Source organism: Gorilla gorilla, chromosome 21 (genome assembly GCF_029281585.2).
Source record: "Gorilla gorilla gorilla isolate KB3781 chromosome 21, NHGRI_mGorGor1-v2.1_pri, whole genome shotgun sequence".
NCBI classification, from domain to species: Eukaryota; Metazoa; Chordata; class Mammalia; order Primates; family Hominidae; genus Gorilla; species Gorilla gorilla.
In genome coordinates this window covers 63,919,389-63,936,303 of record NC_073245.2, presented here as the reverse complement: position 1 = coordinate 63,936,303, position 16,915 = coordinate 63,919,389, and the positions used below count along the sequence as shown (strand labels likewise).

At 46.0% G+C, this 16,915-nt stretch overlaps 1 protein-coding gene across 2 annotated transcripts in view; it reads left to right on the top strand.

Annotated features, from left to right (window-relative positions):
- Positions 1 to 16,915, top strand: part of ATP9A (ATPase phospholipid transporting 9A (putative)) — a 172,302-nt gene that overhangs the window by 99,224 nt on the left and 56,163 nt on the right. For both annotated transcript variants that reach the window (XM_031004838.3, XM_031004837.3), the window contains one exon: positions 12,642 to 12,854. In XM_031004838.3, coding sequence (XP_030860698.1) covers positions 12,642 to 12,854 — 213 coding nt within the window. The remainder of the gene's footprint in view (positions 1 to 12,641; positions 12,855 to 16,915) is intronic.

The window sequence follows — 16,915 nt, the reverse complement described above, 5'->3', positions numbered from 1 at the left end:
TCTACAACCAGCAACAAAGCCCTTGTTGCTGTTCCAGGCTCCATGGGGAGGCGTCATGGCTGGTCTCCAAATGGATCCATGGACCTTTTTCAAAGATGTACTTTAGCACTATTAAGAAATCACGAGGAACTTCCCTGGACAGGGAGGATGAGCTGCACAGCCCCCGTTTCCTTTCTGTCTCTTTGACCGTCTTCCTCTGTGTGGTGATTTGGGGTTGGTGTCTCTGGGGCTCGGTGCTGGACTCTGTTATGTTGTTCCCTGGATGGCCCCTCACCCTGCTTCCATCGCTCTGTGGATGCTGATGGCTCTGTCTCCATCTCCATCTCTAGGCCTGACCTGGAGCTTTGGATTATAACGTAGCCGAATGTTTGGCATTGCTGCATGTGGCTCATAAGGATGCTGTACCTGGGACCCCTCCTGACTTTCTTCCCTCATCCCCTAAACCTATTCTCTCCGAGGGCTGCTTGTCTTAGTGCACACCACGCCCTCCATCCTGGTACCCTCGTCACCCCAGCTGACAGCCATTGCCCCTTCTTCAGTACCTGCTCCCACCCGATCACTAGATCACCCCTTCGGCCTTTTTTTTTTTTTTTCCTTCTCCCTTTCTTCCCTTCCTTTCCTTACCCTCCCTCCCCTCCCCCAGCCCCTCCCCCCCCAGCCCTTCCGCCCCTCCCCCCCCACCTCCCTTCCTTCTTTTGTAACAGGGTCTCACTCTGTCACCCAGGCTGGAGTGCAGTGGTGCAATCACAGCTCACTGCAGCCTCAAACTTCTGGGCTCAAGCGATCCTCCCATCTCAGCCTCCCAAGTAGCTGGGACTACAAGTGTGCACTGGGTATGCACCACCACACCTGGCTAATTTGGTTTATTTTTTATAGAGACGAGGTCTCACTGTGTTGCCCAGGCTGGACTTGAACTCCTGGGCTCAAGTGATCGCCTCACCTCCCAAAGGCTTCCCAAAGTGTTGGGATTACAGGCATGATCCACTGCGCCCAGCCACCTTTGGCCTTTTGTCTTCATGCCTTCTCACTCACTCAGCAAGGTGACCCCCTTCCTTGCCTGTCTGCGGTGACCCCCTGCACAGTAGCTGCCCGGCTTTCCTTCTTGCTGTCCTCTCAGGAGCCACTCGGTACCATCAGCTCTGTGGTGGAGTCTGAGACTTCCAGTGGGATCTAGCCTTGGTCTTCATCCCCTCCCCTTTCCCGTGGTTCAGCCTTCCAGGCAGGGTGAGCTGCCTTATTTCTGTGTCTTAAATTAGACCCTTCCCTTGGAGCCACCAACCCCAAATGCCCATCAGGCTCCTTCTTGGGGGGGCTCATTGATTGGATTGTCATGCATATCAGCACCCAGCTACATGTCTGTATCGCTCGCAGCCCCTTCTCGGACGTGCTGACTCTTGATGGTTATATTAGACAGCTTCACAGGTGGTGGTGTGTACATCCGGTGGGAGTTACACCCATGCCATGTTGCTGGTATTTTTAAGAGCTCCTGGTGTTTACGGAAGCCGTCCCCTCTCAGGATATTTGTGTATTTTAGCTTTTATGGTTCATTTTTGTCTTAGCACAGATAACACTCTTTGTAAAGTGTTGAAATTCAGAAAACCACACTTCTTACTGTGAACCCCACCTCATACTCCTTCCTTAGGGGAAGCTCATAAATCAATTTGCCCATCCCGGCCTTGAGTCTGACACAGCTGTGTGTTGTGGGGTTAGGGTTAGCTGTGCGAGGCTGGGGTGAGCTCAGAATTCCAGTACGGATCTACCCAAGTGAGAGTGTGTGCATCTTTCTCTCGTGATGTCTAAAAATGCTGGCATAAGCACAGGAACACGTGTGTGATGGGACATATGGAAGCTTTTGCATGCTTTTTTAAAACCAGTTTTATTGAGGGATGATTTACATACCTGAAAGTTCAGCCATGTTGAATACACAGTGTGGTGACTTTAGTAAATTTGCAGCTGTGGAACCATCCCAAATATGCACACCACCCCTGCTCCCATTGCAGTCACACCTCCCACCTTAGAGCTTCGTAAGGGGTTCTTATACCAGTGGTTCTTTCTTCTTTTTCTTTCTTTCTTTCTTTCTTTCTTTTTTTTTTTTTTTTGAGACAGTCTCACTTTTGCCCAGGCTGAGGTACAGGGGTGCGATCTCGGCTCACTGCAACCTCCACCTCCCGGGTTCAAGCAGTTCTCTGCCTCAGCTCCTAGTAGCTGGGATTACAGGCACCTGCCACCACGCCCGGCTAATTTTTGTATTTTTAGTAGAGACGGGGTTTCATCATGTTGGCCTGGCTGGTCTCAAACTCCTGACCTCAGGTGATCTGTCCGCCTTGGCTTCCCAAAGTGCTGGGATTACAGACGTGAGTCACCATGCCCGGCCCAGTGTTTCTTAAAGTACAGCCTTTGGAACCCCTGGGCTAGATCACTTGGGCCAGAGTCAGGAGCACAAGGAGTGGTGCCCAGACCTGCAGTTTTAACAGGTGAACCAGGTGTTTCCAGAGTACAGTAGCATTGGAGAACAGCTGCTGTGAAACTGAGGTTCATCCCTGTTCAGAGCATGGGTATCTAAACTGTGGACTCCAAGGAAGAGTTTGCAAGATGACCCACTGGGGTACAGGAAGCGCCTCTTTACATTTCAGTTCCATCTCCAAAATTAATGCAAAATTAAAATCTTACTAATACTATTGAGGTTGACCCAGGGGCCCTCACTCCATGTATCAGACAGGTACTTGTCAGGTCCGGTCCTTGAGGTGTCCTGCGGAAGGGGCTGGAATTCCACAGTTGTTTATTTTCCCAGTGTTGAAATGTAGGCCGCAGTTTATGAGTGTCCAGGTGACTTGTTCTAAGGATGTGGTTGAACTAAACTGGACTCATAAAGAGAGCAGGTGGTTTTAAAAGATTCCTGCAGGAAAGCTTCAGATTATTAATACAAGGCCAAGTAAACAGTAAGAAAATGGCCAACACATTAGGAGAGAAAACTATAACCAGCTAAGGACTTGTGATGATTTTTCCCCTGGGTTATTCATTTACTGGTACTTTTTTTTTTTTTTTTTTTTTGAGACGAAGTCTCACTCTGTCGCCCCATCCTGGAGTGTAGTGGTGCTATCTTGGCTTGCCGCAAACTCTGCCTCCCGGGTTCAAGAGATTCTCCTGCCTCAGCCTCCCGAGTAGCTGGGATCACAGGCATGTGCCAACACACCTGGCTAATTTTTTTTTTGTATTTTTGGTAGAGACGGGGTTTCACCATGTTGGCCAGGCTGGCCTTGAACTCCTGATTTCAGATGATCCGCCTGCCTTGGCCTCCCAAAGTGCTGGGATTACAGGCTTGAACCACCACGCCTGGCCATTTACTAGTACTTTTAATGGAAAAAGGAGATACAATTTAAAAACCATAAAATTTGCTCTTTTAAGCGTATGATTCTGTGGTTTTTAATATGTTCACAATACTGTGCAAACATTGGTACTGTCTAATTTTAGAACATTTTTATCACCCCTAAAAAGAAAGCCCACATCCCTTGAGCTCCCAAACGCCCCTGCTCTATCCCCCCAGCTGTCAGTCTACTTTCTGTCTCTGGATTTGCCTATTCTGAACATTGCCTATAAATAGAATCAAACAATATGTGACCTTTTGTGTCTGGCCGGTCTTCCGTTTAGCAGAGTATTTGCAAGGTTCTTCCTGATTGTAGCAGGTGTATGTACTTTATTCCTCTTTGTAGCTGACTAACAGGTATGATGATTTGAAATTTAAGTTTAGGCTGGGTGCGGTGGCTTGTGCCTGTAATCCCAGCACTTCGGGAGGCCGAGGCGGGCAGATCACGAGATCAGGAGTTTGAGACCAGCCTGACCAACATGGTGAAACCCCGTCTCTACTAAAAATACAAAAAAAAAAAAAAAAAAAAATTAGCCGGGGGTGGTGGCGGGCACCTGTAATCCCAGCTACTCAGGAGGCTGAGGCAGAAGAATAGCTTGAACCCGGCAGGTGGAGGTTGAAGTGAGCTGAGATCGCGCCACTGCACTCCAACCTGGGTGACAGAGCGAGACTCCTCTCAAAAGGAAAAAAAAAAGAAATTTAAGTTTAAATCTATAATTCTCAGTGCTCCTTACCCCGAGTATATGTTATTTTGAGATATTAGCTAATTGTGTGAGAAATGCTATTTTTCATTTTGTTTTCTTATTTATTTTTATTTTTTTGAGACAGAGTCTTATACTCTCTTACCCAGACTACAGTGCAGTGGTGCCATCACAGCTCACTGTAGCCTTGATCCCTCAGGCTCAGGTGATCTTCCCACCCCAGCCTCCCAAGTAGCTGGGACCACAGGCATGCGTCACCATACCTGGCTAATTTTTGTATTTTTTGTAGAGAGACGGGGTGTTACCATTTGCCCAGGCTGGTCTCGAACTCCTGGGCTCCAGCAATTAGCCCACCTCAGCCTCTCAAAGTGCTGGGATTACAGGCATGACCCACTGCAGCCAGCCCTGTTTTTCATTTTTATCATAGGATTTTAGAATTTTTTTTCTTGTTTTGTAATGTTCAGTAGTACAATACAATATTTATACAAAGATCAATATATACAGATGGAAGGTACTTGAAAAACTTTTCCTGCTGGGCATGGTAGCTCATGCCTGTAATCCCAGCACTTTGGGAGGCCGAGGTGGGCGGATCACCTGAGATCGGGAGTTCAAGACCAGCCTGACCCAGCATGGAGAAACCCCGTCTCTATTAAAAATACAAAATTAGCCGGGCGTGGTGGTGCATACCTGTAATCCCAGCTACTCAAGAGGCTGAGGCAGGAGAATTGCTTGAACCTGGGAGGCGGAGGTTGCAGTGAGCCGAGATCGTGCCATTGTACTCCAGCCTGGGCAACGAGAGCGAAACTCTGTCTCACAAAAAAAAAAAAAAAAAGAAAAACTTTTCCCAATATGTTACATGATCAAAATATTTCAGGACAACTAGTCTGTATTACCTAGAGCTTGTGGTAGTTTATTTTACTCATCCCAGCAAGTGGAAATATCTTGAATTCTTGTTAATAGATGCATCTGAGAAAAACATGAAGGACTACAGGAAATGGGAGCCTTGTGGTGCCCTGCTCCAGAGACACGTGGCCAGCAGGTCTGCCTGTTTCTCTAGCCTGCTTTGTACACATAAATTCATATTTTAAACCATAATTGGGGCCGGGTTCAGTGGCCCATACCTGTAATCACAGCACTTTGGGAGGCAAAGGTGGGCAGATCACTTGAGGTCAGGAGTTCGAGACCAGCCTGGCTAACATGGCGAAATCCTGTCTCTACTAAAAATGGAAAAATTAGGCTGGGTGTGGTGGCTCACGCCTGCAATCCCAGCACTTTGGGAGGCCGAGGCGGGTGGATCACAAGGTCAGGAGATCGAGCCCATCCTGGTTAACATTGTGAAACCCTATCTCTACTAAAAAAAATACAAAAACTTAGCCGGGCGTGGTGGCACTCACCTGTAGTCGCAGCTACGTGGGAGGCTGAGGCAGGAGAATCGCTTGAACCGGGAGGTGGAGGTTGTAGTGAGCTGAGCTTGCACCACTGCACTCCAGCCTGGGCGACAGAGCGAGACTCTGTCTCAAACAAACAAACAAACAAAAAACAAAATGTAGCCGGGCGTGGTGGCGGGCGCCTGTAATCCCAGCTACTCTGGAGGCTGAGGCAGGAGACTTGCTTGAACCCAGGAGGTAGAGGTTGCAGTGAGCTGAGATCGTGCCACTGCACCCAGCCTGGGTGACAGAACAAGACAGTCTCAAACCATAATTGGGATTATTCCACATACTTTGGTCTGTGAACTGTCATTTTTCATTTACTGAGTTTTTTTTTTATGAGCATGTGAGTTTGTGATTTTTCTACACACAGCATATATACACAGGATGCACTCAGTTCATCAGTACTGACTGCCAGAGAGCGTTCTTACTTTCTGCATCCACAGAAAACAGATACAAAATTCAATTTATGTTCTCTCTTTTTTTTTTTTTTTTTTTGAGACGGAGTCTCGCTCTGTCGCCCAGGCTGGAGTGCAGTGGCGCGATCTCTGCTCACTGCAAGCTCCACCTCCCGGGTTCATGCCGTTCTCTTGCCTCAGCCTCCCAAGTAGCTGAGATTACAGGCGCCTACCACCACGCCCAGCTAATTTTTTGTATTTTTGGTAGAGATGGGGTTTCACCATGTTAGCCAGGATGGTCTTGATCTCCTGACCTTGTGATCCGCCTGCCTCGGCCTCCCAAAGTGCTGGGATTACAGGTGTGAGCCACCGAGTTTACATTCTCTTGAGGAAGAATTTTTTTTGTTGGTGTGGTTTTCTCTGGGACATGGAGCCTACTTCATTTTTTACTCATTGAAAACACTTTCTGGTATTTATGAAAGTTTTTTTGCAGAAAAAATAAATCATACGGCCAAGCACAAAGACAAGACATTGAATTCTGTATTCATATCATTCGGCAGTAACCAGTGTTAACACCTGGGTGGATAAAGCGCCAAATGCTCTGCCTTTGTGCTTCTGGATAGATGTGTTCTTTCTCTCTGTCTCTGTTTTCTTTGCAATGAGAACCCATCATATTCCTTTCTTTTTTAACTAGAGTTGACCACCAGAATTGCCTGTAAAGTTTTACAAATATAAATATAAATATATGCCTGGGCTGTACTGCATTCTTTGGGTCTGGATCTTAAGTATGTATATTTTAAAAATCTTTTTTTTTGAGACAGAGTTTTCGATCTTGTTGCCCAGGCTGGAGTGCAGTGGTGTGATCTTGGCTCACTGCAACCTCTGCCTCGTGAGTTCAAGCGATTCTTCTGCCTCAGCTTCCTGAGTAGCTGGGATTACAGGTGCCTGCCACCATGCCAACTAATTTTTGTATTTTAGTAGAGACGGGGTTTCACCATGTTGGCCAGGCTGATCTCGAACTCCTGACCTCAGGTGATCCGCCCGCCTCAGCCTCCCAAAGTGCTGGGATTACAGGTGTGAGCCACTGTGCCCGGCGTGTATATTTTAAAAATCTTTATTGGTTATTCTGAGAAGCCTTCTTGGTTAAGAACCACTGCCAGAATAACACTATTTAACTTCCTTCTTTTCACTCATGTCAAGGTTTTTAATGGTTTCATAACACGGTCCAGACTAGAGTAAGACAAGTGAGGAACTCACATAGCAAATTTAACCGGGTGCCAAAAATAATAAATAAATAAAGCAAATCATATTTTGGTGAAAAAAAATTTTTTTTTTTTTTGAGACAGAGTCTTGCTCTGTTAACCAGGCTGGAGTGCAGTGGCGTGGTCTCAGCTCACTGCAACCTCTGCCTCCCAGGTTCAAGCAATTCTCCTGCCTCAGCCTGCCGAGTAGCTGGGATTACAGGCACCTGCCACCACGCCCAGCTAATTTTTGTATCTTTAGTAGAGACTGGGTTTCACTCTGTTGGCCAGGCTGGTCTCGAGCCCCCGACCTCAGGCAATCCACTCGTCTTCCCCCAAAGTGCTGGGATTACAGGCGTGAGCCACCACACCTGGTGCAGTGCAATATTTTAAAAACTCAAGCGCAAAACATTCATGAAGAACGGAATATTGAAATTTTAAATGAAGGCAAGATCCAACCTTGTGCTAGCACAGTTCAGTTGCACTAACTCACCCTGGTCCTAAGCCCTGGATTTATAGTTTCAGTGGCTGTCAGGCTTCTCATTATTGGGGCTGGATTATTCTTTGTCATGGGAGGCTGTCCTTTGTCTTGTAGGAGGTTAAGCAGCATGCTACAGATTTCTATAGTACCCCTGTCCCCTCACAGTTGTGACAACCAATTATGTCTCCAGACATGACCAAATGAGGGTCAAAATCATCCAAGTTGAGAATGATGATGATATATGGGTACATTTAAATTTATTGACTTTGTGTTGCATGATGATGTCTGCTCTAAAACAGTAAACATTGGATTTACTTAGTCACTTAATCAGCCTGTGGCTCAGCTGATTCATTTGGAGGTAGTAGCTCTGAGCCTGTCTCTTTGATGGTGGCCCTTTGAGGTGAATGAGTCATCAGCTCTGAGCTTTTTTGATGTGGCAGGTTAGTTAGGGTTATCATAACAGAAATTCTTTATCTTTAATAGTGTATTTCTGGCTGGGTGCAGTGGCTCACACCTATAATCCCAGCACTTTGGGAGGCCGAGGCGGGAGGTCGACTTGAGCCTGGGAGTTAGAAAACAGCCTGGGCAATAAGAGGGAGACCTTGTCTCTACCAAAAAAAAAAAAAAAAAAAAAAAAAGCTGGGCATGGTGGTGCACGCCTGTGGTCCCGGTATTCAGAAGGCTGAGGTGGGAGGATTACTTGAGCCCAGAAGGTTGAGGCTGCAGTGAGCTGTGATCATGCCTCTTCACTCCAGCCTGGGCAACAGAATGAGACCCTGTCTCAAAAAAAAAAAAAAAAAAAGTGTATTTCAGTCAATTGCAGCCCATTCCTAATATCCATTAATAGTATGAATGCCCATATGTGGTGAAGTTTTAACTGCATTTGGAAAGAAAACTGGCATTCCTGGTGACTCAACGTTTAATTTTTGTATTAATCTTTTCTGTAGTAACAGGCTGGAGTTCTTGTCAGGAAATGGCCCTAGCCGTGGATTACTAATGGGAAAGGGAAGCCTATTTTCCCTGCCTTGGTGTCTCATTTATTGGCTGGGATGCTATAAATGACTCAGGGGCTTTATAGGATTCGAGACACCCACCCAGGGGCCCAAGTCAGGGCCCTTTGTATTTGGAGATCTTAATTCCTCTCCCAATAGTGACCTGTGCTTGGTTCTGAAGTCACTTCTGACCTCGTGTGGAGCTGTTCTGCCCTCCCTCCCTCCATAACGGGACCAGTGGTTTTTCCCCAGGGCAAAAAGAGTCATAACCTGCCTCTGTGGATGCCACATCTGTTTTTGTTTTCCCCTGGTATTTTTTAAGTAAGAAGAAATGTGTGTAGGTTAAAGGGCCTATGGGGAGGAGGTTAGAGATAAACACTGTACAATGTGAAACTCTTCCATATGGGGAATGTGAGGATGTTTGAAGACCAGGCCTAAGACAGGCATCATCCAAACACAGCCCCTGGTCAGTTTCAGTGCCTTAAGGATGTATGCGCATGACCATTTGGTGTGCAAATGAGACTTTATTTAACAATTAAAAGAAGCAGTTTCAGCACCAATGAGTATTTCCTCTCCTTCCTGGAACATTTTAGTAGGAAAGGTGGGAAAGTATTAATTTAAGAGAGAAAGATATGTGGGTGGAGGCATTGAACCTGTGGCCTGTGATGTTGGTCAGGCTATCATAGTAGTCTTCTAATTCATTCGTTGTCAGATGGTCTCCTGAGTGAGGCCTTTGTGAACATCTGACCGTCTGTGGTTCTCTTTTTGCCTTGCTTGGGAATTGTTTCACCTGGAATACAAAATCCCATGGCTCTGTGTTATCCCATGTTTGAAATATTAGTGGAAGCATTTGACTTTTGTAGATATGAAAGCAGATTGCTTTACAAAATCCAGAAGTTCATGAAGGATGCCCTCAGTACAGCTTTTCATTTAAATCCATGGATACTGAAACTTGCCAACCACAGTAATTACTTTGTCAAAGGTCTTGTTATTGCGCCTAATGTTAAATAATGATTTGGTCCAGGTGCTGAGGAATGCGGACAGAAATGAAGACACGTGTTCGTGGCTAGAACCTAAATTATAGAATTTTAAAAAAAAGGGTTCTCGATTTAGTCTCTCCAATAGAGAACCTTTCTGTGTAAATCTTTTCTTTATAATTTTAGAGTTAAATTCTTTATAATTAAAAGCACTCGGCAAATAATGATTCATTTAAACCGGAGTTCTGATTCATTACTCTAATTATTGTTACCATGCAGTGCCCTTTGGCCTGGAAGTGAAACTCGTGTGCTCCTGACACCAGAGGTTAACAGAGCAGGAAGGCAGAGCGCTGTGTCCCCGCAGTGACCAGAATAATTTAGTAATTGTCTAATTACCTGAGGAGTCTAATGCTACTACTAAAAATAGTATTAAAAAATTAAATGAAAGTCATTTTCTTGTTTCTTGTAACCCATCTGTTCTCTATTTTGGGCAATCGGGTGTCATGGGTGTAAAGTGCGACTCATTTTAAAGGATCAGATCACTTCTCTCCTGTTGGATAAATATGTTTTTAGTAGAATGTAGAATCTGGTAACTCCATACACATTTCTAGCCTCCACGATTCAGTTAGCTGTGGATTCAATAAGACTGTTGTAGGTGACCCCTTGTCTAAATCTGTGATTTAAAATCTGAAACTGATGTTGATTTCATAGTTGTTACTTCTTGAAAATGAAAAAAAATTCATGTCAATTGAGGACTCCCTACCACCACCTTGGGACTATTATTAATTTAATTGTTCAGCAAATATCTGTTACATACCAGACACTGCCCTGGATACTAGGAATACAGTGATGAGTAACTCAGGTGAGCCTTCTGTTTCTGTGGTCTGATGAGAGGGAACCGTCAGGTAAATAGGCCAATTTAGACAATGAAGAGAGTAACACACAGGGTGTTGCCAAAATGTGACTTGCAATGGGAAGGCAAGTGGAGTGCCATGAACTGGGGGGCCCAGGAAGAGCCTCTTTGAGGAGGTAAAGTTGATTTGAGGCCTGAATGATGAGACTGAGCAAGCCAGCCCTGCAGTGAGCTGGGGGATGGCGTTCCAGGCAGAGGGCACGGCAAGTGCAGAGGCCCTCAGGCAGGAAGAAGCTTGGCAGTGCCCAAAGAACAGAAAGGCCAGCATGGCTGGAGCAGAGGGAACGGGAGGAAGATGGCATGAGGGACAGCTGGAGATGCAGGCAGGTCCTGATCAGATGCGAGGGCATTTGGCTTGTGTTCAACAATGAGCCGTAGATTGTTAACAAGTGCCTTTTCCCCCCGCCAGTGGTCTTAATTTTCATTATATTCTAAAGCAGTAGAACCCTTTCTTCAAAGGAAGCCTAGGTGGGGGCCGGGCACGGTGGCTCACACCTGAAATCCCGGCACTTTGGGAGGCCGAGGCAGGCGGATCGCTTGAGGTCAGGAGTTCGAGACCAGCCTGGCCAACATGGTGAAACCCCATCTCTACTAAAAATACAATAATTAGCAGGGCTTGGTGGCGGGCACCTGTAATGCCAGCTACTCGGGAGGCTGAGGCAGGAGAATCACTTGAACCCAGGAGGCGGAGATTGCAGTGAGCTGAGATCACGCCACTGCACTCCAGCCTGGGTGACAGAGTGAGACTCATGTCTCAAAAAAAAAAAAGGAAGCATAGGTGGCACCCGATGTGTGACAGAGGAACCCAGCTGCAGGCTGCATCTCCCATCCTGCTGCAGTTGGTGGTGCTGAGCGGGTTTCTCAGGATTCCTGGGGCTCAGTGTGGAGCATGGATTGAAAACCACCTCTAGTTCACTCCTCTCCTGCCTCAGCCTCCCGAGTAGCTGGGATTACAGTGCCACCACACCCAGCTAATTTTTGTATTTTTGTAGAGACAGGGTTTTACCATGTTCGGCAGGCTGGTCTTGAACTCCTCACCTCAAGTGATCCACCTGCCTTGGCCTCCCAAAGTGCTGGTATTACAGGCGTGAGCCACCGCGCGCGGCCACTCCTCTCATTGACAGGAAACAGCCTCAGAGAACAGACACCACTTGCTGCAGGTGTCCTGGCTGCTTACCACCCATCCAAGAATAAGGCTTAGCTTTGGTTACCCTTCAGTGCTCTTTTTACCATGTTACTCAAAACCATTTTTCCAAGACTTAACCCATTCCTGGCCTTTCAGGGGCTGAGCTGTGTTGCTAGTTGGAAAGGAAGGGATGGAGAAGGCCAGTTGCATGCCATGGAGCTGCCTCTCAGGCAAGAGCTGGGGTCTAAAGTCAGCCTACAAGGCAAAACTTGAGCACAGTTACCATTACACCCGAAAGTCTAGCTTCAGTGGGGAGCCAGGTGTGCCGTTTTGCAGTGAGTCCCATCCGGCCAAGGTTTCCTCCGGCTGTTCCTGACGCCTTGCTGGACTGCCCTGGATTGCTTGTTGCTGATGGTTGTTACTTGCATAGGGTACCCGATGAGGTTGTTGCCTTCTGTTGTAAACCAAGAAGATTGTGAGCTTAAACAGTGGTTCTAAGCCGAGGGTGATTTTGGCCTCTATTGGACATTTGGTGACATCTCTTGTCACAACTAGGGGAGTGCTGCTGGCATCCAGCGCATCTGGTGGCTGGAGGACAGGGATGCTGCTGAACACCCTATATAATGTCCCGCAACATAGGACTACCCAAGTGGGGAAGCCCTGCTCTGAACTACCGGGATCCCTTTCAGTGCAGTGGGGTCCTCATTCTGTCAAAAGCCCCCGACACCACCCCAGGGAGGATAGATTCCCTCAATCTGCAGGTAGAATCGTTCTCGTTCATTAAATTGTATTTTTTTTCCTCTGTCTCTTTTTCTTTTTTTCTTTTTTTTTTTGCCGAGCATAAATGACAAACCCTGAAAATTGCACGTCATTTATTTGCAACACCATTGTAGATATATCTAAGGGTTCTGTGTGTTGGAACAGTAGAAAAAAGAAACAATAGCTGCATGGCCGTTCTTCCACACTCTCCAAATCATTCCTGCCTCTGGTCATCTTCCTTGTTCATTTCTCCTTCCTGTAGCAATCCCAGGACCCACCGGCTCAGAAGGGCCCGACGCTCACCACTAAGGTCCGGCGGACCATGAGCAGCCGCGTGCACGAAGCCGTGAAGGCCATCGCGCTCTGCCACAACGTGACTCCCGTGTATGAGTCCAACGGTGTGACCGATCAGGCTGAGGCCGAGAAGCAGTACGAAGACTCCTGCCGCGTGTACCAGGCATCCAGCCCCGATGAGGTAAACCTGGGCAGGTGCGGCAAGGCATGGGGAGGCCCTGCTTGTTTTCTCTGTGCTGGAATTAGGCGTTTTCTAAGGAAGCAATGTGTCAGGGCAGACAGGAGCCAGGATGGTGCAGGGCTGCTGGGAGACACATTTTCAAATACAAGAAAGAAACGCTCTTCCTCTAAAAAGAATAGCCTTGGACTTGAGGTATAGTCTGAATTAGGAAAGTTAGAGATTTTGTTTTGTAACTCAAAGGGCCAGCATAACAGGGCACAAGGTCCCATTTAAACCACATACTTTAAAAAAGATGTAAATAATTAAGATCTTAATTAAGATAAACTCCATATTCCATACAGTCTACCCATTTAAAGTATGACTTTTTTATTTTATTTTTTCCCCCGAGATACAGTCTCACTCTTTTGCCCAGGCTGGAGTGCAGTGGCATGATCTCGGCTCACTACAACCACCCACTCTGGGGTTCGAGCGATTCTCCTGCCTCAGCCTCCTGAATAGCTGGGATTACAGGCGCCCACCACCATGCCCGGCTAATTTTTTGTATTTTTAATAGAGATGGGGTTTCACCATGTTGGCCAAGCTGGTCTTGAACTCCTGATCTCAGGTGATCCACCAGCCTTGGCCTCCCACAGTGTTGGGATTACAGGCATGAGTCACTGTGTTGGTGAGTATGGCTTCTTAATATAGTTAGTATATTTTGGGATTTTTTTTTTTTTTGCAACCATCATCACAATCAAATTAGGATATTTTTATCACCCCAAAGGAAATTCTATACCCACTTTCCTGCTGTACTCCCTTGTCTTCCTCATTCCTCCAGCCCTAAAGCACCCACTAATCTACTTTCTACCTCTATAGATTTACCTATGACAGGCACTCCAAACATCTGGAACCATACAATAGGTGGCCTTTTGTGATTGGCCTGTTTTACTTAGTGTGATGTTTTCAAGATTCATCCATGCATATTCACTCATCAATGCTTCATTCCTTTTTATCACTGAATAATAATCTGTTTATGGATATATTACATTTTATTTATCCATTCATCAATTAATGCACATTTGGATTTTTTTTTGTCTATATAGATAATGCTGCTATGGACAATTGTGTACAAGTATTTGAGTGGGTGTAGATTTCTGTTTCTCTTGGGTATATACCTAGGAGTGGGTTGGCAATGTCATATGGTGACTCTATAGTTAACCTTTTGAGGAGCTGTCTGTCTGTTTTCCAAAAGTGGCTGCGCTATTTTACGTAGCTACCAGCAACGTATGACAGTTTCTGTTTCTCCACATCTTGGTCAATCCTTGTTACTGTCAGTTGTTTGGATTCTGGACGTTCTAGTCAGTGTGGAGCGGTATCTCATTGTGGTTTTGATTTGTATTTTCCGGATGGCCTCTAATGTTGAGCATCTTTTCGTATGCTTGTTGGCCATTTGTTTATCTTCTTTGGAAAAATGTCTATCCATATCCTTTATCCATTTTCACTTTGTCTATTTTTCTTTTTGTTGTTGAGGTGTTGTTTGTTTTTGTTTTGCTCTGTCACTCAGGTTGGAGTGCAGTGGCACGATCTTCCCGGCTCCATCTCCCAGAGTGCTGGGATTTTAGGTGTGAGCCACAGCGCCAGGCCACCTTTCAATATCTTTTAATTTACTTTTTAAAACGTGAATTTTCCTATTGATATAGTTTGTATCCTCCTTTTTTCACTTACTATTTTATCATTTCTGTTTTCTAATCGTCTTGAATATTATTAAAAACATTCTTTAAGAATTGCTACCTATGCATATACCCTAATATCCTAACTATTCTCATAATTGGAACTTCTCATACTGTAGGAACTTAGGTTATTCCTAATTTTTAGCAATGATATTTATAAGTATTTTGCAATGAACATCCTTACACCTTATAATTCTAGAAGTGGTGTGATTGGGTTTATGAATTCAAGAGATACTTTTGAGTAGACTAACACTGTGATATTAGTGCTAACAAGACAGCCCCAGGCCCCTAGAAGGAGGCTTGTGTGACACTGTATAGTGTGTGACTCACTCCCGGGATCCAGCTCCACACTTGGGCAGTTACTTATGCTTGCTGTGCCTCCAGATCTGTGCCATGGAACCCCCCACAGTGGGGCTGTCGTGAAGCCCCAAGTAGGCAGTCAGTATATCTTGTGGGTCAAATTGAATGAGTATTTTATTTTTAGAGATGGGGTCTCGCTATGTTGCCCAGGCTGGAGTAGTGCAGCGGCTCTTGATAGGTGCAATCATGGCTCACTGCAGCCCTGAACTCGTGGGTATGAGCCATCCTCCCACCTCAGCCTCCTGAGTAGTCAGGACTACAGGCGTGTGCCACCATGCCCGGCTTTAAATGAGTATAAGGCTCATGGAAACTATGGCCAGAGTGCTTCCCAGAATTTTTTTTTTTTAAAACATTTAACTCTTCTACCAACATTGGGAGGAATCCCAATTTTTTTTTTAATCCATTTTAGGAAGAATGGGGCTCCTAAAGTTCTGGACCAATTTGCAAGTATCAGTGAGCCTGCGGTTCCTGGCGGTTGGGGGATGGCACAATGAACATCTTTCCCAAAGTTCACAAATGAAAGAACGCTTGAGTGTCATCTTCTGTGTCCTGGTGCTTCTTTCTCCCTTTTTTAGGCAGTGGAATTTGTCACCTGGGAGACTCCTCTTTCCAGCCTGCAGGGTGTTTGTGGAACAGCTCAAGCTATAAAACCCAGTTCATCCGTGACTGTTGACATTTGAACCAGGCTTTTTAGGAGTGAAAAATGTTGCACCCCCCTGGCTACCTTCTGAAATGGGAATTGTGTGCAGAAAGAGAGAGGGGGAGGGAGGGTAGGTTTGGGTGATTGTCCTGATCTACTTGGACTTGTGCCATAGTAAGTGACAATTTCAGGTTTATCATCATTTCTTCTTTCTGTGGCTTGGCAGGTTTAGTCTGTTTTTCCCTTTGGGAATGATACTGTGGAATAGCGATGTCAGAGAGGGCCATATTTTTGGTAGCTATGGACTGGGAACCAGTAACCTGTGGGTATTTGATGGAATTCAAATTTATTTTATTTTATTTGAGCTCCTGACCTCAAGTGATCCCTCAGCCTCCCATAGTGCTGGGACTACAGGTGTGAGCCACTGTGCCAGGCCTTTTTTTTTTTTTTTCTTGCTCTGTCGCCCAGGCTGGAGTGCAGTGGTATGATCTCTCGGCTCACTGCAACCTCCACCTTCCGGGTTCAAGCAATGCTCATGCCTCAGCTTCCCAAGTAGTTGGGATTACAGAAGTGCGCCACCATGCCTGGCTAATTTTTGTATTTTTAGTAGAGACAGGGTTTTCACCATGTTAGCCAGGCTGGTCTCAAACTGCTGAGCTTAAGTGATCTCCCTGCCTTAGCCTCCTAAAGTGCTGGGGTTACAGGCGTAACCACCGCACCCAGCGGAATTCACATTTGAGCAAGCTCCAGATGCTGACGATCTGAGAAGCAAGTCCTGCTTGAGGCCCCTGATGCTCCTGTTGGCATCTCTGGAGGCTTTAATGCTTGTTGCCCACTCCTCTGCTCCCACTGGACTTTGGTGTATTTGTTTTAGGGCTGTGCAAAGATTTTTCCATGAGGGTACATCTTTCATGGAATGCTTTGCACTTCTCGGCCCCTTTTTCTCAAAGTGAATGGTACTTTATCTCTTCTGTGGATGAATTGCACTTGAATTCAGATTTGTCTTGTTTTTCTAAGATTCTGAATCATGATTGAGAAAAAAAAGAACTACTTTCCTTTGGCCTTTGGTGTCTTCAGAGGCCAGTGTTACTTTTTTGCTGTGGTTTTTTTTTTTTTTTTTTTGAGACGGAGTCTTGCTCTGTCACCCAGGCTGGAGTGCAGTGGCGTGATCTTGGCTCACTGCAAGCTCCGCCTCCCGGGTTCACAACATTCTTCTGCCTCAGTCTCCCCAGCAGCTGGGACTACAGGCACACGCTGCCACGCCCGGCTATTTTTTTGTATTTTTAGTAGAGATGGGGTTTCACTGTGTTAGCCAGGTTGATCTCGATCTCCTGACCTCGTGATCCGCCCGC